General features: G+C 39.9%; 1 protein-coding gene across 5 annotated transcripts in view; it reads right to left on the bottom strand.

Annotated features, from left to right (window-relative positions):
• The window catches only part of SMAD2 (SMAD family member 2), a 76,202-nt gene that overhangs the window by 43,419 nt on the left and 6,312 nt on the right, over positions 1-26,471 (bottom strand). For all 5 annotated transcript variants that reach the window (XM_019464118.2, XM_019464121.2, XM_019464122.2 and 2 more), the window contains one exon: positions 9,700-9,988. In XM_019464118.2, coding sequence (XP_019319663.1) covers positions 9,700-9,935 — 236 coding nt within the window. In that variant the 5' untranslated portion in view covers positions 9,936-9,988. The remainder of the gene's footprint in view (positions 1-9,699; positions 9,989-26,471) is intronic.

The raw sequence follows: 26,471 nt of genomic DNA on the forward strand, positions 1-26,471 counted from the left end.
ACATAAAAACTATGAGGAAAAAGTTCTTTCTAGTTACTTAAATTATTTTGCATCATAAATTTTTGTTCGGTATCTACTTCTGAACTTTCACACTGTCCTGAACACAAATATAGCCTCCCTTCACCCCCTCTGGCACTGGCCTGGCAAACTTGGGAATAAATCAAATCAGGGAGAAATTATATCCTCTTACAGACATATAAAGCCATTACAAATAAACCAAATTCAGAAAAGAAAAAGGCACAGGGTGAGGGGGTTAGTCAAAAGTCTTACATATTTCTGTTCTAATGTAAACATTATTCAGGATCTCAATTTTCGAAGAGCCTGAAGACCACCACTGCACAGGGCTTCCCATAACCACCCAAAAGCAGAGCTAAAGTTGGATTCTGAAAGACTAATCTAACTGTTTGGGGAGGGGGGCAGATGGTGAAAGAAGAAAATTTGCATCATAATAACACAGTCTCTTTGGAAATAAAGCCTCATTGGATAAGCTGACTGGTATCATGGTCAAATATTCTGTGTTTGGAAAAGACGTTTTATGTGTTGTGCGAATGGCATATAATGCCCCTCCATTCTCCTCATACATTCTACCCATCGCCAGCACCACTAAACTTGTATTCCCAAGTGTTCACCACAAGAACATAGAGCGCTTGCCTGACAAGCCAGACTAGGTGGACTCCGCCCTCTCTCACATCGTTTCACCCCCAACAAGCCGTCGTCCGTCTGCTCTCCCCGCTCCTGCATGACAGTTCAGAAAGAACCCGGGGCTGTTGTAGTCATACCCAGATATATGGAGTAACAACAGATCTCTTTTCATAAACTAACGTTTTACCCCGATCTGAGTGAAAACTTCATCCTACCAATTTTGCTAACTCCACCTCCTCCGGGACTCCCCAGCTGTCGTTGTTAAGGGCCCCGTAGCAGCAGGAAGAGGGAATTTTTGAGGAAAAGGGAACAGTCTCATGGGGCTGATCAGACTGAAATCTGATGTGATGGTAACGTGGTGGTCAGGTCCCTCGAAGGTCAGAAACCCAGGGCTGCCTCTTACCTGCGGCTAGTTCCTAGTGCAGGCACTTCCCCGGCCCATCTGCCTGGGTCACTCTGACTCTCCAGGCTGGGCCTCTCGATCACTTCCAGACAACTTCCACTACCTTAGTAAAGTCTACGTGGACCCTGGGAAAACTCACGCATCTCTGATCCATCAAACCCTGAACATGCAGGCCGTTCTCACCGGGCCTACTCTTCACTCTACTGATGCAGAGGCAGCTCCCTCTGGTCTCCCACTTGGTTGGCCATTTTCAGGAGGAAGTCAGGTACCAGTCTATTTCCCAAACCTCAGTAAGTCAAAGGAGTGAGTTGCCCTGAAATCTCTCAATATGGATGAAAGAAAGGGGGAATGCCACAGCACTTACTATTCTCTCCAAAGAAGTTCTCATATGGGATCCCTCTTACAAGCTCCTGCATTTTTTGAATATCGCCTAGAGATGAGTGATGGGTTAACCAGAGCAACACCTGTCTCATGGAACCCCTTGCGCAAGTCCTACAACTGAATGGTAGATAGCACCTCAGTTTTGAACGTAGGTTACTTCCAATCTATTGATCTCAGATTGGGAGTCTCTGAAAACATACCAAAGAATTCTCATTTGAACATACTGTTACAATTCTACTTCCAGTTAAGATATAAGCAGGTCACAGAAGGCCAATGTTACTGTTGCGACAACTAGGGGGAAAAAGATAACCACAACCACAAAAAATTGTGCAAAGACATTGGAAAGCTACTGAAGTAACGAGATCGGGAGGAACTAAAGTTGTAAGAAGGAACCCATCTAAGTGAGCTGAGGACTGTGAGCCATTCCCTTCCCAGGGCTCATCTGCAGATTCCAGGAATAGGGTAAGGGTCAGGCTCGGTCTGGGAAGAGAAACTCTACTGAATAACAGAACTTTGGACAGTCACAGGATTCTCCTCCCTCAAAGATGTCTGCCAGATTTTAAAGATGCAATCAATAGGAGGCTCATTAGCCAAACTCAAACCATGGAAGAAAGATGTGAATCTCCCGCAGTGATGGAGGGAGTAGGTGACAGAGACCTGCCAGGCTTTCAATGAAAATCCCAGGAGAGCACTATTCAAAGAAAAGGTATGAGCCAGTGCTAGACTGAATCCAAATAAATGGCAACTGAGCCCCAACCCTGCTCAACCCCGATCAGATTAAAGCGATCAGCCCCTCCATCCACCTGACATAGGAAAGGTCAAATACTTTTTGTGAAAACCATCATTTGCAGCACCTACAATGCCCTGACATGCAATATATGGCACACGGTCAAAATTACACGGCACGTAAAAGGCCAGAAAATGTAATAATCACAAGAATGAACAGACAATGATGAAAGCAGACCGAGAGATGATCCAGATATTAGAGCTGGCAAACAAACTTTAAAATAACTACTATAAATAATACAGGGGCACTCGGGTGGCTCAGTTGGTTAAGCATCCGACTTCAGCTCTGGTTATGATCTCATGCGCACTTGCACACTCTCTCTCTCTCTCTCTCTCTCTCTAAAAAAAAAATTAAAAATTATAAATAATATTAAAGAAGATTAAGAAAAACAGAAATGGATGAAGAATTTCAAATGAGAGTTGGAATTTACAATATCAAAGGAACATATAATAAAACAGAAAAATAAGGTATTTTAAATTAAGAACTTATTAAATGTGTTTAACAGCAGACTAATAAACACAGCATAAAACAGGATCAGTAAACACAAAGTCAGGTCAACAGAGTATCCAAACGGAAAAAGGGAAAACAAAAGAAAAAAAAAAGAACGAAAAGAACAGAGCATAAGAAATATGTGGCATCTAGTCGTTTGAGCCCAAGTACCAGAGAGGATTTAAAACAAGATTGCAGGATATCCTAAACTGGCGTTTTACTATTATTTTCCATCTCCACAGTCCATGTGTGGTGCTTTCTATTTCAGGTCCCTTAGATGGTCGTACGTTTTCTTGTGTACCACTAGTGGGGATCACATCAGCCTGGAAACACTCTACCACAGGACAGGAAAGAGAAGGAGTAAACAGTATGGTTAAACATCCCCAATAATTACAATCCTCCCAGAATGTGGTTAGTAACACAGAAATGGTCTGAGCAAAGCTGGAACGGCTCCAGGTACAACTGGAAACAGACCAAGGATGCCGGCAAAACCAAAGGTGGTTGTAATTTCTTAAATGCCTATTATTTTAGCCAGGTTGATCAATGTATTCTTTAAAGCCAAGCCATTACATTAATGGGACAAAAAACAAGTGGAGAGAATGCTTATTGCATCAGGTGTTAAATGTTATATTTACAGACGTTAATTAGTCTGGGTGCAACTCAGTGATTTTATGGAAAGACAAAAGTCCCAGAGCAGGTGGCTGTCTTCCCTGATAAGGTAAGTGATAAAAATGTCCATGTGAGAATATATCATGTACACAAAAGAGCTCTGAATACCAGTGTCCCGCAGCAGGAGCTCCCTCAAAACTCCTAACTGTAAACATAGGTACCGGATAAAGGCGCAGGGTCTAGGCAAAGCATATTTCCAACTGCGTTTCACAGGACCCTGCACCTCATCAGAAGTGCTTTCACAACTTAGACACAGAACACATAGAAAATGACAAATTGGATGCTGAGGCTGATAAAAGGTAGCTATTACCCATAATTTCCAAGTTCTAATTCGCATCTATGAAAAGCTTCATTGTTCTGACTGATTGATTTTACGACTAAATGCTATAGTGTGAATAAACTAAATTATACATAATGCAATGTCACCTGGCAGAAACTTCGTCTAAGTATAGACAATACAAGTTAATGTCTACAACTTAGTGTAAAGTCCTCTTAGAAAAAAATGGAAGGAAAATGAAGACGCGGATTATATGTGAATATCACAAATAAATCACATTCATGTGGTTACAGTGTTTCACAATTCACAAACCAAACTCACGTTATTTCAAAGGACCCAAAAATAGTACTGAGGAAGTACTCAGGTAGTATCTACCACCCCTTTTCACAGGTGAAGAAACAGTAAAAAGTAAGTCACATGCCTCAGGATCCACATTCATCCAGTACTGAAGCCGACTCAGTGGGTTACCAGACTTCAAATTCAGAGTTCTCTCACACATATGGCTGATACACACACACACGTGCGCGCGCGCGCTGGCAAGTTGCATATATCTTATGTATGAACGAGGGAAAGAGGGTTATTCTTACTCTCTTCTAAAAAATTAAAAGGAACTAGTTTAAGAAGAACTGAAGAACTAGTTTAAGAAGAACCCATTGCTCGGGTTCAAAAGACTGCTCTTTAAAAATTCTTCCTGGGTTATACAGAGAAGTAAAAGGGTAGGAACACGAAGTTAGAAATCAAAGTTGACAATCCACATTTACTTTAAAGTACTCTGATGTTTACAACTTTAGAAGATGGAAAACAAAACCAAAAATCAATAACAGCATTAAAAAGAAACACATTATCCTGGAAGGATACAGGAGAGCCAGTAATACAATGATTTCTGAAGAGGGAAAGTGGGTGAGGAGATGGGGACACTTGAGTAGGGGAGACCTTTCCCACCCTATCATACAGGGGTGAATTCTGAATCATGTACACCTTATATTTTGTTTTTTAGGAACATACTTTTTGTTTTTAAGAAACATACTTTTTGAAGGAAAATACAGATATAAATGTATATGTTTCTAAAGACTGTTAACAAAATAAAAATACAATTACCCTTTAACAGAAAAATTGACTTCTAAGGGCTAAAAAAGAGTAAACAGTTTATGTATTGCCCAAAAGTCCTATTTAAACATTTCATTGTGCTGGCTATAAAAATAAAACACACTTTTATATATAAATATTAGGAAAAGATTATAGGACATTCCTTTTTTTAGAGTATCCATATAATTTGGTACATTCTCTCTAAAGATTCATGGTTAAGTGTTAACACTTTTACAAGTATGCTTTATCAAGTTAAGGAAATTCCTATTTCTAATTTGTTAACATGAATAAATACAGAATTTGATAAAAATCTCTTTCTAGATCCATCAAGATGATCAGAGTTATTCTTTTTTTTTTAAATATTTATTTATTTATTTAGAGAGAGAGTGTGCATGTGTGTGAGAGGGGAAAGGGACAGAGAGAGAGAGAGAGAGAGAGAGAGAGAGAGAGAGAGAGAGAGAGAATCCCAAGCAGGTTCCATGCTGTCAGTGCAGAGCCCAACGCAGGGCTTGATCTCACAAACCATGAGATCATGACCTGAACCAAAACAGAGTTGGACACTTAACCAACTGAGCCACCCAGGTGCCCCAGAGTAGTCTTAAATATGACTGTGGAGTATCTCATATTAATAGGTTTCCTGCAGTTGAATCGTATTTGCCTTCCTGCAATAAACCTTTCCTAGTCATGATTTTGTGATTTTGTTTTTAGTAACCCTACTTTTTTCTTTTAATGTTTACTTATTTTTGAGGTGGGGGCGGGGGGACAGAAAGGGAGAGAGACACAGAATCCCAAGCAGGCTCAGGCTCCGGGCTGTCACCACAGAGCCTGATACGGGGCCGGAACCCACAAACCGCAAGATCATGACCTGAGCCAAAGTTGAACGCTTAACCGACTGAGCCACGCAGGCGTCCCAATAACTCTAGTTTCTGATATTTATTTACAATTTCTGCAACTGTTTTTATAAGTAACACTGGTATAATAAACTTTTCTTGTACTGTTCATGTTCAATTCTGGTATAAAAATGGGTTGGTAAGTTTCCTTTACAACCAGAGGTAAGAAAATGAAGGATCAGGATTGGGATTTTTCTAATTCTTTGCTATTACCAACAAAATTGTAACGAACACCAGCAACCTCTGACCATATTCCTATTTTCTTAGGATGACAGATCAAAAATGTGATTATATGGTCAAAGCACCACCGTAGGAAAGCCTTATAACGCACGTCTATGAAAATGAATTCTTCATTCCTACACATTTACGTATAATGGATATTATAAAATGGCCCTTTTAGACCTCACAGCCCCTTTCCTTCAACTTCAGAGTTCCCAACCCTACAGCAGTTTAGATTTTGCTTTATTGTAGAGAATATGCATTGGAAGCCTTTTTTTTTTTTTCTTCTTCTGATTGATTCATTACCCAAATAGCAAATGCCATTCTAATTTTACAACAGAGTTGTCTTCCATTCCTTGGTCTCAAAAGTGTTTGAGATATAAAAACCTCACAAAACTTTACTTTTATACTATTCAGCTCCTTGCAGCTTGGGAAGGTGACGTTCTACCAATGAATCGCTTTGTACCACCACCTTCAACAACAGGGAAGAGGCAGTGACATATATACCTAACCACAGCTTCTATCCCTCCAGAGACAAAGCCATGGAGGCAGAGTAATTGCGTGAGGGGTGGGAGGGACATGAAGCCAGGACGGTTTCCGCCCTAACTTTGGTCCACTCTAACTTTAAAAGAGGGGTCGAGGGGGAAAAGTATGAACAGTCAACAAAACAGGTATCTTAACAGAAAACATTTGCTGTTTTTAAAAATTAAGGGATTTCTTTCCTGTTCATCAGAGGAACTTGTTGGTATTTTTAGGCTTGTAAAACCTTCATGTTTTTGTTAACAATTTCCTTGCAATTTTAAGTACATCAACTTACACGGTAAAACCATTTTGTGTCGTATTTTCAATAATTCTGCCTAAACTATGGTTTGGATTTATCCATAATAGAACTTTCTCACTCCTATTCCTCAAACATTACAGTCTAGATAAATAAAGAGTTGCCTGAACGTTTAAGGACACTTCGTTAAGAAATAGCTAATAATCTGATACAACCGAAGTGTTCTACTACTAAAAAATGAGGCAAACTCTATAAAATACACGAAACCAAAGCACAGTATTAGAAACTTAGACTTCTTGATGACAACAACCGATATTAACAAATCTACATGTCTTCCAAAAGCAAAAACCAAAAGCCACCAAATTAGACACGTCAAATTTGTGAGCTTCAAAGAACTCTGGACAGTAAAAGAGACAGGACAATGAACCACCACCACTCCACTTTCACTATTCAGGTAAAAGAGTAAAATAAATGTTTTTTTTAATGACGATAAAACCTAGAAGAACCCTAGAAGGATCTTTCAAAGAGGCTATCAAAAGAAGAATGGGAAATAGGAAAAGAATTCCAAGGTGACCTCCCCACACATTTCAATCAATTTCAATCACCAGCTCACCACCCACCGTATCTCCTGAAAGGAAGGGACTGCGTGAGCTCTACTCAGGCTCGGCCCTGTCAAGACTGCCCCGCACCGGCCACTTCAGCCTCCAGTGATGGCGCACAAAACCATGGCGCCAGGTCTTCCCGCACACACGCTCCCTTGGAGGAGGAAGAGAACCTACTCACCAGCCTCCCTGCCTCCACTCCTGACAGTGTCACGAGCACTCTCCTCACCGCAGCCCGATGCTGTGCTAAGACTCTTCGGCGACTCCACCCTCACCCACTCAGGTTCAGGTTCAGGTGCAGGTTCAGGTTCACACAGCCTCAGCCCAACCACATCCCACCCCCGATCTAGAGCCTCCCAGGACACTCACTAGTTGGCGCAAAATCCTTCAACTAGAGCCCCCTTACCGTCCCTCTCAAGACCACAGTGCCACTCTGGACAAACCGGGCCTCTCTTGACTAAATCCCTCCCTTACACCCATCAAGATTCAACTCTGGCACCGATGCTAGTCCAGAAGGAAACTTCCACAAGCTGCAGAGTAGGCAAAATTCCTCCCCTCTGGACATAACTCCCTGAGCAAACATCTTTCTTAACACCTATGACACCTCATGAGATTATCTTCTTTATTTTGTCAAGTTTATCCCCCTTTCTAGAAACAACTCAAAAGCAAAGACTGAATTTTTACTCCGGTGAGGAAGAGCCTATCACACACGTAGTGGGTTGTTTAATAAATGTTTACTGAACTCAAATACCAGACACCATATGATGAAAAATTAACAAATGTAGCTTGACTTGTCCTAACTGGCTAATTACCCTCAGCCAATTCATTACCAAGTCCCTTCAGGTCTACTCCATCCAAATCTGTCCACTTCACGTATCGGCACAGCCACCATGCCAGTTCAGCCGCCAGCATCTCGAATTTAGACCACTTTACTAGCCTCTTGATCTCCTTCCTTCCAGACCCACTGTCCAATCACTCACACACACTCTCTCTCTCTCTCTCTCACACACACACTTTAAATTAAAAACCAGGCTTCAAAGTCCTCATTTGCTTTCTGTTGTATTTAGACTAAACTCCACACTTCCACCGTGCCTTACGATGCCCTATATAATCTGACCCCTTCTACGTCTTGTACTCATTCTGTATTCCTCCATTTCCACAGGGCTCCTTTTAAATCCTCCAATACAATCAGCTATTTCTCAGCTGGGTGTCTTTACACTGGCTCCTTCCTCTCCCAGAAGACTCTTCCTCCAGCTAGATGCTACTTCTCAAAGCCCAGTTTGAGGCTCACAAGCCAATCAAAAGCAGCCTTTTTATCCCTCAGTCATTGTCTTCTTTCCGCTCACTACCGTGTCAAGTTGTGCAATTTGTCCACTTGCTTTCTGCGTGGACCTATCCCTCAGAAGAGCAGGAACTTTGTTTTGGTCATACTGTATCGTATCCCCATGGGTCCAGAAACAGTGCCCTGCACTCAGCAGGCACTCAGAAGCATAAACCAAAAGAGTGACTCTTTGGAAGATATACATGAAACAGGTAAAGTAAAAGAAACGGGTAATTAATCGACTAAATAAGGCAGGAAACATCCTACTGTTAGATTCTGCAAGTAGAGAGGCTGGTGTTACTGGGATCTATTATCAACAAGCATTTGACTGCATTTGCCACACACAGCTCACGGGAAACCTGTGAAGTAGAATGAGGTCACGTTATTCATGCTAGCCTACACGTAGGACACTGCCACAAGTCATTTTAGAAAATGCTGTATGCTGCCACTCCCCAAACCCTGCAAGGCATACGAGTGTAGTGAAACACTTAAAAAACACCCTCTCTGTTAAAGAAACAGCATTTCTGACAGTGGTACTTATCGAGTAATCAGATTTACGCTAATAAAACTTCACCCTCTTAGGTAACAGGCCCTTCCAGTACGAGAGGCAGGTAGGTCTCTGAGTGAGGTTCGGACTCCCTAGACATCTAAGAAGCTGCCTCCTAGACCGTTCTAAGAAGCCATGCTGCAACTCAAGCAAAAATTATGGAAGTAAAATTCATCACTGTGTTAGCAGCTTCCGTTAACTCTTTACTGACCAAATTTTTGACCAAGGGGAGAGAAAACGGTCAGTCACTGCTGCGCTAGTGAGAGAAAAAGCTTTCTGACTCTTTATTCAAATGTCATTCAATCAGACACGAGGATAAGCTACAGTGAAGCATTTAGGCAATGAACGCAGTGAAGACTGAAACACTACAACTAAGTATTTTATTTTGCTTGGTCAAACCTCATTGTTCAAGAAAAGGATCTGTAAAATAAACCAGTCTTAACTAGTCACACAAAACTGAAACGACAGGTTACAGATAGCTGTCATCTTTTAATAAAATCACGATTTACAGGGGACTTGAAGGTAACACAATTTCAGTGACGTTCCTTCGGATTCCTCTAAGCAATTTAACAGTGTGACCATCGAACTTCTGCTCTAACGACACTTACCTTGGTATGGTAACACATTTAGTATTACAATTCTGAGTGGTGATGGCTTTCTCAAGCTCATCTAATCGTCCTGTTTTCTTTAGCTTCTTCACCAAACTTTTAACCGCTTTCTCACACCACTTTTCTTCTTGTCCGTTCTGCTCTCCTCCACCCGCTCCTCCAGAGCCACCGGCTGATTTCTTCCATCCCAGCAGTCTCTTCACGACTGGCGGAGTGAAGGGCAAGATGGACGACATGCTCTTACCAAAGGCCGCAACCCACACTGAGAAAAGACGCTTCTCTATCTAACCTAGAAGAGATACGGAAAGGATGGTTTAGAGGCTAACTTCAAACTCCAGTAATAATTTCAATGTTGTATCTAAAGCGAACGTGAAAAGGAGGCAGAAAATCAGATCAGGGACTTTCGGAAGTGATCTTTTTCTCCTACGAAAAGGTCTTTACTACTTTAAATGAACGGTAGAAACAAACTTAAAAGAACAAAACGTCATAGTATCATAAAGTAAAACCTAAAGTTGTAAGAAGGGAAAAGGCATCAAGTGTGAAGTAAACCAACAAGAATTAGAAAATAAAGGTAAACAGAGTCTGTGAAGACAAGGTCTGGTTCACTTTTACCATCCCTTAAGAAGACTTTCAATTAGGCCTCTTTGTAAAAATATTTTTTCATTTTTGTCTAAGTAACAATATGCGTCGTGACTAAAATCAAATACATTTCCTCTTCTCACACTGAGGTACAATTCCTCAAAATCTTTACCCCTTATTCTTGCTATTTATATCTCAAGTAATAGGCTCATGATGGTATCCCCTGAAACATCCAGGGTGGTATTATCTACCGATTACGGAACGTGAGGATTTACACCACAACCACTGACTTTCCTCCAGCCTTAACAATTATCTCCCAAAGGAGTTTAGCACCTGATGAGACCGGTAGTAAACTACTATATAATCATGTTTCCCTTTTTGTACAACTCTTTCTTATCTCAGTTTGTCATGTGCTTAGTTTTTCTCTGCACCTGCCATAAATTCTCCCCACACTCCTCATAAGCCCCATAATTAAATTTTAATGCGGATGACTTTAATCTCAAAATAAGAGACAAGATCATTTACCACTTGAGGACAGAACTGGAGACTTGGGACTTGAGAAGAATGAAGATTTAGAAACGTAGCTCTAAGAAACATCTACAGAAAACCAGCTAGAATGATGGCGGCACACTTGATCAGGTATTTGCCAGGCTACACAGTAAAAGTATTCCTTCGGAGGAGCCCCACTTCTAATCAGGATGAAGAAATGACAACAGACGATCATTTTCACCTTAACAAGCAAAACAAGCCAGATAAAAGCTACAAAATCATGGTTTTTCTGAACCTGTCAAAGCTCAGGATGCAAAAAAAAAAAAAAAAAAAAAAGTTCCACCTAAGTGGAACTAAATTCCAGAAAGTGTTGAGCCGTGAAAGAGAGCCCCCCCCCCCCCAATGGTTTCCTTCCTGGTGGAGTGGCTAAGGAGGAATCATCCCACCACAGAGGAGGGTAAGGAGAAACCAACTTACCCTTTCATAAATTTTAACAGCAACATGTGTGCTGACAAGATCTACAAAAATTCCAAGGATTTCACAGAGCAAACCTGTACCACCCAGCCACTCACTCCCACTGGGCCCCACTGCAAGCTTGCCAAATTATGCTGAAGGCTGGGAGACGGGCCTGGAAAGCTGAGAGATACCCTCAAATGCAAGTAATCTGTCCTCTGACAAGGAGGGGGAAAGAATGGACAGAAAGGAGAGAAATCAACCCCAGAGATTTCAGACGTTCAGCTGCCAAGGGCCGAGGTGAGACAGGAGAGCTAAGGCCAAAAGTTCCACCCAGATACTCGGGACACTGAACTACCAGGGGAAGGACTGCTAAAAGAAATGGTGTTACCAGCACGGAGATATCTCGCCACGCACAAAAGCCTGGGGCAGGACGAGAGCAAAAAGAACTCCAGAATGACTAAGGGACAGACAATTGGGCTATAAAGCAGAGAAATCACCCAAGGTTCAAGAAAGCTGAAGGCTCATATATAAAGCACAAAGAGATAACTGAAATCACACTCAGACAACAAATCTTGCAGAAGGTCAAGTCTCAATCCTGCTCTCAAAACACTGGAACAAACTAAAGTTGCAAAAAACCCTGAACTAGCCCGACAACACAGCTTCTGGATTTAACCTCACTGTCTCTTAAACTAACATGAGAAATAATAGGCAGTTTTCTGGAAGTAAAGAGTATGTACTTCAATCCGTACTGTTTTTGCATAAATATTCAGCTTTCGGTAAAAAATTACAAGATACAGGGGTGCCTGGGTGGCCCAGTCGGCTCTTAGCCTCGGTGGCTAAGTGTCCGGCTCTTGACTTCAGCTCAGGTCATGATCTTGCAGTTGTGGTATGGAGTCCCACATCAGGCTCCACGCTGACAGTGCAGAGTCTGCTTGGGATTCTCTCTCCCCCTCTCCCTCTGCCCCTCCCCTGCTCCCATACACTGTCTCTCTCTCTCTCTCTCTCTCTCTCAAAAATAAACTTAAAAAAAAAAATTAGAAGATCCAGGGAATAGCAAACCACAGGCAAAAGATGAATTTATTAATATAATCAGATTAGACAGGGCCCAGATGTCAGGATTATCAAACAGACTAAAATGGCTATGACAAAAACACTAAAGAAATGGGGAACTTCATTACAGAACTAAAGCTAGAAAAGAAACAATCACAGGGAAATGTTAGAAATGAAAACTACAGTAACAGAAATTAAAGATTCCTTTAAATGAATTTAATAAAAGACAGTAATGAACAGTGAACTTGAAAACAGGCCAAACAGTACCCAAATTGAAAATCAAAGAGGGGGGGGGGGGGGGAAGCAAAACCCTGAATATCTGAGACCAAATATCTACTAACTAGAGTTTAACTGGAGTCCCAGAAGGAGATGAAAGAGAAAATGGGACAGAAAAAAAATACATGAAGAGATAATGGTCAAGAACTTATTGGAAATGATGGCAGATATCAACCCGCAAGTGCAAAGGAAACAGTCACAGTCAATGGGCTGAATGTTAAAGACAGAAGTAAAGATAAAGGCTGAGTGCCAGCTAGGATGACAGCTAAAACTTCACTGAAGATCCAGACAGAAGGGGAACCTGCACTCATTCATAAGCTCTTCTCCAAGGGCTTCAACTGAGATCTCTTGAAAGAGACTCGCATGGGGCAAAAGATGGGAGAGAGCTCTTCCGCCTTGGCAGCATCTCAAATGAAACAAAAGCCTTCAACTAGGAGGAGAGAATCAGGAAAACCTCCCACACCTAGGGCCCAGGGAAAGAGCATGCCTCAAGGGGAAGAGCAGAGCAAAAGCCATGGTACTATTGGGGGACGGGGCAGAACCTACTTGCCCACCTGCTACACACACACCAGCCTTTCCCCCTGTAACGATAACCACAGTCTAGTGCTACAAGAAGGCAGGAAACACTGTCACCACCAGTCCCAGACAAGGATACACTGATGCTGAGAAATAAGGAGAAGAAAAAGCTATCGGACACTGGCACAGGAGCAAGAAACTGGCCTGGGACTCAAGATCCTGAACTAACACAAAGCAAAGGTCTGCTGTTCCTAGATGGGGAAATCTGTAACAAATATCAGCAAGTCACATACAGTTATACATACAGAAAAGGTAACACATCATTACAATGCAGGGTTTACCGCACAGAGCAAAACTGGCTCAACGGTAAAATAATAAATAAATAAAGCACCTCATTTATTGTAATAAAAAAGAAAAACTTTACGATTCTCTTAACTGATGCAGAAAAAAAGAAAGCATTTGGTATGTTAATTTAATATCCATCCGCAATTAAAAAGTTTCAGCAAACTGGAAATAGAAAAGAGGAAGAAGTTCTTTATTCTGAAAAAGGACATCTATGAAAAACCTAGAGTTCGCAACATATGTAATGATGAAACATTAAATCCCTTTTCCTTATGACTGGAAAGAAGACAAGGACGTCCACTGTTGCCACTTCTATTTAATAAAGCCCTGGATGTTCTCGCCAGCCCAGTAAGGCAAGAGACAAAATAAAATAAAATAAAATAGAATAGAATAGAATAAAATAAAATAAAATAAAATAAAATAAAATAAAATAAAATAAAATAAAATAAAATAAAATAAAATAAAATAAAATGAAAAGAAAAGAAAAGAAAAGAAAAGAAAAGAAAAGAAAAGACTGGAAAGAAAGAAGCATATTCTCTGGTGATATGACTGCCTCCATGGAAAACTGCATGGAATCTGCATGGTGGTAAGGTTGCTGTGATAAAGCTATACATTTGCTAAAAAAAAGAAACAGAATTCTCAAAAAAGGACTTTGGATTCTCAAAAGACCATTCTCAAAATGGTCTTCCAACTGAAGACACTTGGGCCTTGGGACAGTTTGCTAGAAAATAATGGTCACAACCTAATAAATAATCCTACTCATTCCCTCAAAGGGGAAGAAAAATTAATGAGGTTAAGGCCCCCAGCCCCAATTCAGGACACTGTCCCAAGGGTCTCCCAGAAGAGCCAATACCATATGCCACGTTTCATAAATTTATCCGGCCAATGGGTACATTTCTTTAGGGACATCTCCTGGAACCATGTAACAATGCTGCCCTGGCACTCTTCAAAGTCCAGCTGTGGTTTAGACACTAAAAATGTGAAGGAAGCCAATAAGCAGGATTCTGTGACTTTCTTTAGCAATACAGCAGACATGGTGAGAAGGTGAGGTTTGCCCAGAGCTAGGGATTTGTAAGGTAAGTAAAGCACAGCGAGAACTTGAGTAGCACGGTTAAGCTGTCTACAGTGGTTGACTCTATATACTACCCATAAATAAGCAAGCCAGTACACAAAACTACAACTTGAAAAATAAAGCAAACACACAAAATTCCATCAAACACATGTAATAATCCACCGAAGCAGATGTTTGGGACTACCGGGCAGCCAAAGGTATACCTGCCTATCTGTGGCTTCTTCTGAATTCCTCCTCTGCCACAAAGCATGCTAAAGGGGAGCCAGCTGTGTAAACCTCAGGCCCATGTGACATAGTCTTTTTGGAGCACAGAGAACATGCTGATTAATTCAACCTTCAGAAGGGAGAGGGATCACAGAAGGGACACCAGAGCAGAAGCCTAAGAGGAGAGAGAGAACATCAGGCAGAAAGTTCAGCATGTTTCCAAAGAGTTTCCAGGAGTTACAAAATCCGTAGGTATCGCTACAACATGGGGTAGAAGGAAACAATGTGGTAGGCATGCCGCAGGGGAGGGGAAGGCCAGCCCAGAGCACAGAGCCAAAGAGAGTCTCCTCCTTCAGGTATTTCCAAGACAATTCACCACCCCGATGAGGACATTCCCCGGAAAAGGAGAACTCAGACAACTGCCACTGACCAACCAGACTGAAGAGCGTGTAGTGGCACACGAGTCGCTGTCTGGAACCCAGAAAGAGAAGCAAGTCTGAAGGCTACGGTTTACGGGGTCACTACTGTAGTAGTTACACAGGCCTTAGTGTAAGTCACCGTGCCCCCCACGTGACCAGAAGGCAGCACCGAAGACCGCAGAGGCTCAGGAGAGGGTAGTCAGCACACAGACAAGAGTGTGCCCAAGCAAGGCAGACAACCGTCCCTGCTGAAAAAAGCAGATGCAGCCAGTCTCGAGGGTCGGTTTCTGAAGACTCTCCGGGTCCGTCCCAGCCCCACACCCATTTTATCCTTAGAACAAAACTCTTGAGTTCCACGAGGGGGGGTCCCTGTTCCTTGTGAAAAACTGATAGAACAAACAAAATATAACAAGAATTTGTCCGAAAGGATCTATACCTTTGGTTCAAGGTTAATCCACTTGAACTTGGTTAATCCACTTATGAGAATTCAGCCTAAGAAAATGAATAAAAATTAAACTGTATCATCAGCAAAACTGAAAGGGATTCCCAGTGGTAGTAACAGGTAGTAACAGAAACACTTCTTTTGGGAGAAATGTTTCTGAGGTCAGATGGATTCTTGGGAATCTAAAAGTTTTCTGTGAAACCTTTCTAGTTTTATTTCTTCATGGGAATAAATACCCGAAAAGTTTAAGCCTATTCTGGGTCATCTGTGAGACCTCATGGCCTAGTAGAACCACACAATCTCGGCGTCCCATGTCTTAGAAAAACAGTTATGAGCACTTTGGAACAATGTAACCACCGAACGTTAACAGCCTTCAGTCGTCATGTCTTTGTAACCAGGGCTGGCTGACACCTGGCTAATTATCTCCAGAGAATTTTTAAAGTATTCGGTAAAATATTTTTCAGTAATGCTGATAATACATTTCAACCGGTTGCACGTTTTAAATAGCTAAGATATATTTAGCCAACAGTCTTGAAATGAAATGTTAACAGACTGAATTTAGGTTTTTACAAGGTATCCATGTCAATGTGCTCCAAGTTGAAGACAAAACGGAATAAGAAAACTAGATTTATGATCAAGTTATTGAAAAATGAGTCATTTACGGAATATACAGATTTCCTTCCATAGTGTGGCAGCGAGCTCTGTACTGAAATTAGATTTTTTTTTCAACATCTGCAAGAAGTGAAAAACAAGTTCAGATACTAATTCTGTTCCTAATTCCAGCAATAAGTGAGACTTACAAAGCAGGATTCATTACAACAGGAAGGCTTTATCTGTACAGCTCAATAAGAAACCTTATCAAGTGATAGATCAGTAAAACTAGGATTCGAAGATTACTCACTGGAAAGTTTCAGTTAAGTAAAAGGTCTGATTATCCTGAACTCAAAAATAAAGCCTTCAAGTTATTAATCACTGTATAACATAGTTTTACAAATAGGACTCTCTACGTATTTTATTATAGTTCATTTCTTTGAGCCCTCAACGCTGCTCTTTGCTTATTGTTTTTATTCTGATATAAACCTGATCACTTAATATAGATTTTAAAAAACCTCCAAATCCTGAGAATGTTTTCTCATTTTCTTATACTGTCTTCTAGAGTACACAAATTTTTACTTTAGACTCTTTTAGGACACACTTTGCTTCTTTCTAAAGAAATTCCTTTCTGCCCCCAAGCACCTAGTGCTTACTCTATGACACAACAGGTTAGTCTCGGAATCAGGTAATTAAGCATTAACTCAATTCTAAGCATCCTACCATCGCTCACGAATGAGGAATCTGAGGTGTGAAGGCCCCTGATGTAAAGATATCCCTCCCTAGATATTCTTGTGGATGTTTTAGTACTGCTTTTCACATTTAAGTTTCCAACATACCAAGAATTTGCTTTTGGTTAAGGCGTGAGATAATGACCAAACATCTCCTGTAAGGACATACTTTATCAGGGCCGTTAGTTTATCTTTCCTTTAATAATCCACGTGGCTCTTGTCACAAAGCAAATCCCTAGAAACCAACGTCTGACTGCAGGCTTTGTATTCTATTTATTGTACTTGTTCACACCTACACCAGAATCCCAATGTTTTACTTCCTTCCCCTCTCTAGGAAGCTGATCATCTGCAGGGTGAGTCCCTCTCTCCTCCTTTTTCAAACGTACGTTAGTTATCTTTAGTTTGTAAAGTCCCACAGGATTGTGATTACATCACTTTGTGGAGAACCAACATGTTTATAATATTGAGTATCCTTATTTATGCAAATGAGATATTTCTATTTATTTTGAACTTATGATCCATCAGTAAGTTGCAGAATTTTCTCCGGAAAGGTCTCACACATCTTGTTTAATTTGTTTATTCTTCCAAGTATCTTGGGTTTCATTGTGAATGGGTGTCTTACCTAAAAAATTAAATATTTCAGTCATACCAAAAATATATGGAAACACCCTTGGGCCTCCCACCCAGCTCTGTCATCTCTTAGCATTCTGGGGTATTCTGACCAGATAGAAGAAATAAGACATGCTAGATGGATAGAGCTCAAATCCCCCTAGCTACCCCTTTCCACTTCCATTCCCCTCCTCCTTGCTTCTCAGAGATCATCGTCATCCTGATTTTCCCCTGTTGTCACTTAAATGGTTTGGGTACATACTGTACCCCTAAATTCTTGCACATTTTATAAATTTCTATGACACATTAATACCGCTCATGTCACTTTGCTTTCTGCACTATTACTATCCACATTGATACATATATAATCCTGAACTCTAGGTCACTCATTTCAGCTGTCATAGAGCATGCCACTGTGTCACTATTACAGCTGTCCATTCTCCTTTTGATTCCTATTTAGATCGTTTCCAATTCTCCACTCTTACAAGCTGCCAGGAGTAGTCTGTATACCTTCTTACACGTATGTGAGAGCTGTTCAGGGGCAGAAACTTTCAAACTTCTTGATCAAAAGAGCAGACCTGCAGTGAGAAATACATCAGTCTCTCTCAATTAAAACAGACATTTTACTGTATGTCACCCTCTGCTATTTCTCTAAATTGAGTGTCGTGAACCACTGGTGAACGTGAAATCAATTTGGTTGGTTCTGAAAAATTCCTTTTAAAAAGCAAAAGAAAAAATAGACAAAAATTAAGTATAAAAAGTAGAGACAATAAAATAGAAAACAGTACACTTAATTATTTTAATATTTTAATTGTTTTTATCACACGTAAGATACATTTTCCAAGAGGGTCTGTAAAAAACATACGAAAGCCACTGCCTTGGGACATATGCCGAGGAGCAGAAAGGCTGCAGAGGAGGCCATGCACACAGACTCTACGAATACTGTCAACAGGGTTCTAGCAACTGTCATTCCCACCAGGGAAGTAGGAGTTCCTCTTTAGCCCCACGTCACCAACATTTGACATTATTTAGTCCCTTGGAACTTTTGCCAAAAGGATGGGTGTGACACGGAGGGTTGCTGATGTTTTGCACTTCCCTGACTACTAAGAAGTCTCAGGATATTTTCATGTTTATTGACTTTTCAGGATTCAATTCCTTTGTATCATTTGTTCATACTCACCACCTTTTTCTTAAATCACGGGATTGATTTATAGAGTCTGGATAACAACCTTTTGTTAATTACACTTGCCACATCTCTTCACTCAGCAAGTGACTTTTGGTGGCTTTTTACACTAAGATTTCACTTTAATGTGCTCAAATTTAATCAATATTTTAAATATTACGTATAAATGGGTATCTTTTTTTTTTTTAAATGAAGTGGGTTTTTTTTTTTTTAACGTTTGAGAGAGAAAGAGAGAGAGAGAGAGCACGAGAGCGAGCGAGCAGCGGAGGGACAGAGAGAAAGGGAAACACAGAATCCGAAGCAGGCTCCAGGCTCTGAGCGGTCTGTGAGCAGAGCTCAACGTGGGACTTGAAATCACGAAATACGAGATCATGACCTGAGCTGAAGTCGGATGCTCAACAAACTGAGCCACACAGGTGCCCCTACGTGGGTATCTTCTTAAAAATCCCTCCATATGTTGTCATCTTTTAAAAGTCATAAAGTCTCAAGTTTTGCTTTGCGTATTTTGGTGTATGTTGTGAGGTATAAAGTCTCAAGTTTTGGTTTGCGTATTTTGGTGTATGTTGTGAGGTAGAGATCTTTCCCTCCCCAACAAAGATAACCAAGTATACAAGTACTATATATTGAATCTTCCTTAGCAGTTACAATGCTACTTGTGTTTCTGGGTCCTTTTCTTTTTTTTTTTTTCCATTAATCTATATTTAAGGCAAATACCATCATGTCTTAACTACTAAAGTGAAAGTATTTTTCTTGATATTGGAGAAAGTGACTTCTTTCACCTCCTGGGATTTTAATTGGAATGACACCAAATATACGAGAAAGAAAACTGACATATATAATAGTGTCTTCCATTCATAAACACAAGTATATACATCTCCCTATAATTATATGAGCCTTAAAATTTTCTCCATTAAGGTCCCACACATTTTGGCTTTATTTTTTCCTAGGTATTTTACAATTTGTGTTGCCATTTTAAATGGTGACTTTTTAAAATTTAAATTGTCGCTGGTATATAGAAATGCAGGGTATTTATGTATTGGCTTTAAAAATCAACTTTATTGAGGCTTAGTTTGCATACAATGAAATGCACAGATGCTAAATGTATAGTTTGAGGAGTTCTGACAAATATATACATCCACATAACCAGCATCCTAATCAAGATATAGAACCATTTCCACCATCTCATCAAGTTTTCTTGTGTCCCTTTTCAATTTACCCTCCTCACCCGTTACTGATCTGATTTCTATCGAAGTAATTGTGCCGGTTCTAGAAATTCATATAATTGGAATCATGTCATATGTACACTTCTGTTTTTTTTTTTAACCAACACCCTTTGCTCAAATTAAGCAAGTTCTCTTATACTCCTAGTTTTCTAAGAATCAGTACAGAATTTAATCATATGCTATTTTCCCCTTCACCCATCAAGATTATCATTTGGCTTTTTTCCTTTGATGTGATTTCATTTATGGGTTTTCTTATGTTTAATCATCTTTACATTCCTGTGACACACCCTGACTAGCTATGTTTTTTTGTTTTAAGCAAATACTAATATTTTACCTAAAATGTGTATTGCCATGTTCATTAGTGAGATGTGGCCTATTCATTTCCCTTTGCCTAGTACATTCGTCCCATCAGGGGTATCTAGATTGCAGTAGCCTAACAAAATCATGTTTTCTGTTATTTCCTATAACATTTCGTGTAAGACTGAAATCATGGATTCTTTGTATGTTCTATACAACTTGCCCATCTGGGGTTTTCACTTGGGGTTTGGTTTCTTGGTTTTGGGTTTTTATTTAATTTTATTTTGGTGTAGGTAGTTGTCTAATTTAAGTTTTTAAATTATAATCTAGTCAAGTTTCTTATTCTTAAGCCAATTTTAGTAATTTATTTTACAAGAAATTGTGCATTCTGTTTTCAAATTTAAAGGCAAAAAGCTGTTCACAGTGTTCTCAGCTTTAAAATCTCAATTTGTCTGTAGTCATATCCCCTTTTGATTTCTAATGCATTTGTGCCTTTTTTTCCTCCTCTATCAATCTTGGCAAACGTAGTCTTTTCAACTTGGCACCTTTGGTTCAGTCGATCCGATTATAACTTTTTTTTTCATTAATGTTTCTCAACTTTATTTCCTTCCTTTTCCTAACTCATCACATTGTATAGTTAACGCATTAATCTTTAGTTCTTTAGTAAGAAACATTTCCTCGTGAATGTGATTAGTGTCCTTATAAAATAAGCCCTAGGGGGGAAAAAAAACCAAAACCCTAGGAATCCCCTTGTTCCCTTCCACCAGATGAGGGTACAGCAAAGACAGCGGTCTAAGAAGTGGGAAGCAGGTCCCCACCAGACACCAAATCTGCTGGTGCCCTGAACTTGGACTTCAAGCCTCCAGATCTGTGAGAAATAAATTTGTTTTTATAAGCCACCCAAGTCTATAGAATTGTTACAGCAGACCAAAATGGATTCAGACATAAATTCTAACGCCTAGTGTATATTTTTTATTCCTTTACTTTGAAACTATGTCATCATACTTTTAGTTGTGTCTACTAATAAAAAGCATTTGAATTTTTTTTTTTTTAAGTTGCCACTGTCCTTTAACCAGCAAGCTGTATTAAAATACCTGGGCCAATTTTCTATCGTCTTATTTTGTGCTTTGTAATTCTTCTGCATCTTCTTTGCTTTTTCCTCCTTTTTTGCCTTCTGTTGGAATGATCAAATTTCTTCATTTCCACTCCCTCATCCTCATTTGGAGTTATACCTTCAATTCCAAATCTTTTGGGGGGGGGGGGGAGGGTGGGGAGATACCCTTAAAAATTTAATGGAAAACTTTCATCAGTAGGGTGCAGGTGAAAACACAGCTTACTAAAAAACCATAATAAAGGAATTAGAAAAAGACACTCTCATGCAGAGAAGGGTAAAAAAGAAAGCAAGTAAAATCTTGATAACTGGAAAATGAATGGATGAACAGATCAGAGACTACTAACTCTACTAACTCTAAGCGAGGTATGGGGAAACATCCTGATTTTCACAGCAGAATCCTCAAAGGGTTAAGTAAAAGACAGCACTAGTCACAGCAAAAATTGAGGGCTCTGAGAGGGGAGATGAAAAAGGCAGGATTGGGTGAGAGATATCTGAGAAGCAATTAGATCCTGAGATCTGCTCTCCAACTCTATCTATGTCACTAAGTACCTGTTCCTGTTCCTCTCCCTCTCTAGAAGACTAAATGTTTATTCTCAGCAGAAAGTAAAACAGTCTCACTGGACTAGGAGATGGCCTGGGGATCACTGGGAAAAGAGAGGGAGTAAATGAACGCGAATACACTCCATGCTGAACGCAGACTCCCAATCCCTTCCTCCACTGGGTTCTGGCTCCCAAAATACTAGCAGCCAAACCTTTACCATTTAGTCAGATCAAGACTCTTCTCTGGGGTGCCTGACCCGACCGAGGAGAAAAGACGTACAGATACTAATACTGAGAGTTTACCAACAAACAGCCCACACAGATTACACTGAAACTGAAAGGAGACAAGCCTCACCCACAGGCTCAGTTTTCAATCGGCTTTTTGGACCCCTACATTCGTAATCAAGGATGACTCTCATTATCTGAGGAAAAAATGGCCCAAACCTGAAAAACGCAACTCAAGAAATTTGAGACCATACAGAGAGAGGAAATCATTGTAAAAATCATCAACATAGCTAGAGAAACGAGGGAAGACAAGAGCAACCCTGAAGCAAGTGCAGCATGTTTTATAAAAGAAACATTAAAAAAATTAAAGAGCTTTGGATAGCTTGAGAGTTCTTGATAGCAGAAAGGGCAGACATCAATAGAAGGGATGGAAAGGTAGAGGAAATCCAGAAAGTACAACAGTAGGATGAAAAATAGTAGAAAAAGTGAAGAGGACTGAAGGACTTAATTCAGGAGGTCCAATGTCCAAAGAGGACTTCAGAAAGACATTAGAGATAACAGCGGGGCAGGGGTCAATCAAAGAAATCAAGAAATACTCCCTGAACCGAAAGACCTAAAGGGCCAATCAAGACCTCAGGACAATAGGAAAGAACACATCCACATACATCCAGGTTGGTGGCTGTGAAACTTCAGAATGCTAATGACAAAGAAAGTCTGAAGTCTCCTGGCAGAAACAACAAGTTATTTTAAAAAGAATCACAACAGCTTTGGTTTTCTCAAGAGTAACAGTGTAAGTGAGGTCAACAGAGCAATGCCTTCATAATTCGGGGCAGGGGGACTACTTCCAACTGAGAATTCTATTACCCAACCAGGGTAGAATAAAGGTATTTTCGACATGTAACATCTCCAGATATTTACCTAATACATTGTCTCTCAAGGAGAGTCTTGACAGACATGTTTCACTAAAAGGAAGGAGAGCCAAAAGAATAAGGGATCTAACAAAGAAAAAAGGTGAAGGAACCTCATAAGATGACCAAGAATGAAGAGGGATCCCAGGATGACTGCTGTGTCCTAGGTATACAGGCAACCAATGCAAACTGGAGCAAGTTCAAAAATATACAGCCAAGAATAATGCCAGGCTTCTCTCCAAAGTGCACAAACATCATAAAAGTCAATGGAAGCGTTGTGATGAGACCCACAATGGTCATCGTAAATGATTAAGAGTAAATGATACAGTAAAGAACCACCCGATACCTCTCTTTTAACCGTCACCTTAGCAAGAGATTTCTGCTCCCACAGACTACAATGCAAAAGAAGAAAAAAACCGCCTGAGAAATTCTCATGTATTCATACGTGTCTGTATACACGTGCAATTTCTTTAGACGAGGGCTGCCCAACAGAAATAGGATGCCATCCACACGTAATTGTAAATTTTCTACTAGCCACATTAAAAAACTAAAGTAAAAATATAAAATTAATCATTTAAATAATTTAATAATTTAATCCCACTATATCCAAAATTACTATTTCAATGCACAATCAGTACTAAAAAGTAAAATACATTCTATTTTTTGTTCTAAATGTTATAAATCTCCTGTGTATTTTCCACTTGCTGCCAATCTCAGTTCTGACTCGCTATATTCCAAGTGCTCGGTGGCCACATGTTGGGACACAGCAGCTCTAGAATGATACACCAGAAAGAAGCTCATAACAGTGGTTCCCTTTCTGGAAAGTAGAACTGGGGAGTAGGAGGTGGGAGTTTTCAGGGAGACTTACTTTTCATGATTTACTATTTTGTTCCTTTTGAATTTTGCACCATATTCATGTACTACCTACTCAAAAACATGAATAAAGTCCATTCCATAGAATAAATACATAAACGTAGATCTCCTTTGACCCGCTTCTAGAAACCTACCTCATGTATGTGTAAAATGATGAATAAACTAAGTTTATTTGTTGCGACACTGTTTTTAATACCCTGAGACTGGAAATAACCTAAATGTCCGCCAACAGAAGACTGGTCAAATACACTACAGCACCCATACAAAATAATACTCTGAAACCAAAGTAAATGGGTACTCATTATGTACTGACATGGAATAATCTATAAGATGATTATATAAAATACGTGACCCTTTGTCCTAAAAAGTAATATATGCACAAAGTTGCTCATATATGGACAGAATTACTGGAACATTACACAAAAACCTAGTAACGTTACTAGCCTTTGGAAAGGCAACTGGGTGGCAAGGGACAGGCTCGGAAAGAGACTTTTCACCATATATCCTTTTGCACCTTTTGAATTTTGAATGGTAATAATGTATTACCTATCTTAAAAGCTCCTCATTCTACATCTAGCTGGTATCTTTTTATTTACCATGTTTGGTCTTCATGTGATATGTAAGTTCATCTATAAAGACTAGTGTTTTTCTAGTTTCTTCATAGAGAGCGTTGAGGCTTGTTTTTCCCAGAGGCCAGATACTTGAATGATACTGAAGTAGTTTTTATACACACACACACACACACTTAGCACATAGTTCCCAGAGTCATATCATTACAACTTCATCCCTAGCAACTGGATTCGTTAGTAAACTCCCCAAAGTCAGCTTTTCCTGAACACTGACTGATTTCCAAGTTTCTGGTACCTGGAAACATCTCTCTCCCTCTCCTCCCTTCCTTTCCCCCTCCCTCTCTAGATCAACTATATACATAAGAGAAAAAACATATATACCCAAGGAAATCTCTTACATCTAATTCAACATTTATAGCAGGTGGAATGGGCCTAATCTGTGTCTGCTTTGGCATGTCTGTGTGATTTTAAGAAATCTAAGTAAAGAAGAGTTTAGTCAATAATGACAAACACTGGAAAAAGTAGTATGATAACTAAAAAAGACTGCTAAACTTGGCTGTTCAGAATTCACTGGTAACTTCTGAAAGGGAGGTAGGAAGCGAATATGAAAGAGTGGCAAAAAACGTTTCCAAGGTTCAAGGGTAGAACAAAGGAAGTGATTAAATATAGAAAGCAAATGTAGGTTTCAAATATCTTCAAATTACAAATACAAAATATTCCCCAAATACCTACATGAATTTTTATTTCAAAAGAAAGCTAGATTTTTTCAACATAAAATACTTCAAATGTAATAGTGCTGTCTCAAACACCTAAGGTCCTTCCAGAAAGAGTACAAAATCACCATAAGATTTTTGGCAATCCTGTTCAAACATGTGCTACACAGGTAGACAAAAACAAAAAACAAAAAACAACTAATGACCTGAATTTTGACAATGGTTTTAGTCAAAGAAATGAGGATAAAAAAAGTATTAAAAATATATATATAAAGATAGACAACAACTCATTGAAAAACAGACTTCTCAATTCTCACTGTAACTATGCTCTTTTCCAAAGTTGTAAGCCAGGAAGGAAAGACCCTGCCATTGGAAACATAAGGTGGCCCCACTAGAGAACGATGGGTGTCTTTTAAATGAAAGCAAATAGAAAACATTCATGTGTTCAATTTTATGGACTGTTAAAACCTAAAGTGAGAGCATGAATTTAACCCTCAAAGCAGGTCATTAGCTCAGTGAAAGGCCACATTACATACGGACTGCTGTGTAAAGAGACTACCTATTCTTGGAGTTCTATTCCTTTCTCCTTGAAAGAGTTGTATGGAATCTATACGTCTATAAGCAGCTTGTAAACATAAAATTACATGCTGGTTTATCATTCCCAGATTAAAATATATATATCCAACTATTAGAAGACCACACTGGCCCAGACTCAAATCAGCATGAAGATTCAGTACTCCAAATGCCCTTCCAACTCCCAGAGTCTTGACCTGCTGAAGCAGCCGCTTACAGTCCTCAGGGTGTGCAAGTGCAATCAAAGCAAAGTCTACAGTAGGCTTGTTCAACAAAACTTTCTATTAAAATTAAATTTAACATTTATTTCCTCGGTTACTGCAGTCACAGTTCAAGTGCTAAGCAGCCACCTGTGGCTAGTGTCTACCATATTAGTTCGGGTCTACAGCCAAGGTTTTTCTCCGTGATCTATCAGTCCTCAGGGGGAGCTTCACAGGTTTCCCCCCCGGGAGAGGACAACTGAGCAGGCAGGACTTCCGCAACCGCCCATCCCCCTTACATTTTGAGATTCTGCATAACGTTTTGTACGTTCTGGGTGCTGTTGTGCGCATACAGGGGTGGGTGGGTGTGTGTACGTGCGCGCGCGAGCGTGCACGTGTTAAGTCTGAAAACTACTGGCTCAGAGCAGAAATGACGTACAAACCTCAGACCAAAGCTGAACCCTCTGATACTTAAAACAGTTTATAAATAAAAGTTTAAATGGCCAGTTTACATGAACTACTGCCTAACCACCTGTCTGTGAAGTAAAAGGCTGGTCTAAGCATGGAAAATTTGCATT

The sequence above is a fragment of the Panthera pardus genome, unplaced genomic scaffold (genome assembly GCF_024362965.1).
Source record: "Panthera pardus isolate Hobbes unplaced genomic scaffold, ASM2436296v1 HiC_scaffold_15, whole genome shotgun sequence".
NCBI classification, from domain to species: domain Eukaryota; kingdom Metazoa; phylum Chordata; class Mammalia; order Carnivora; family Felidae; genus Panthera; species Panthera pardus.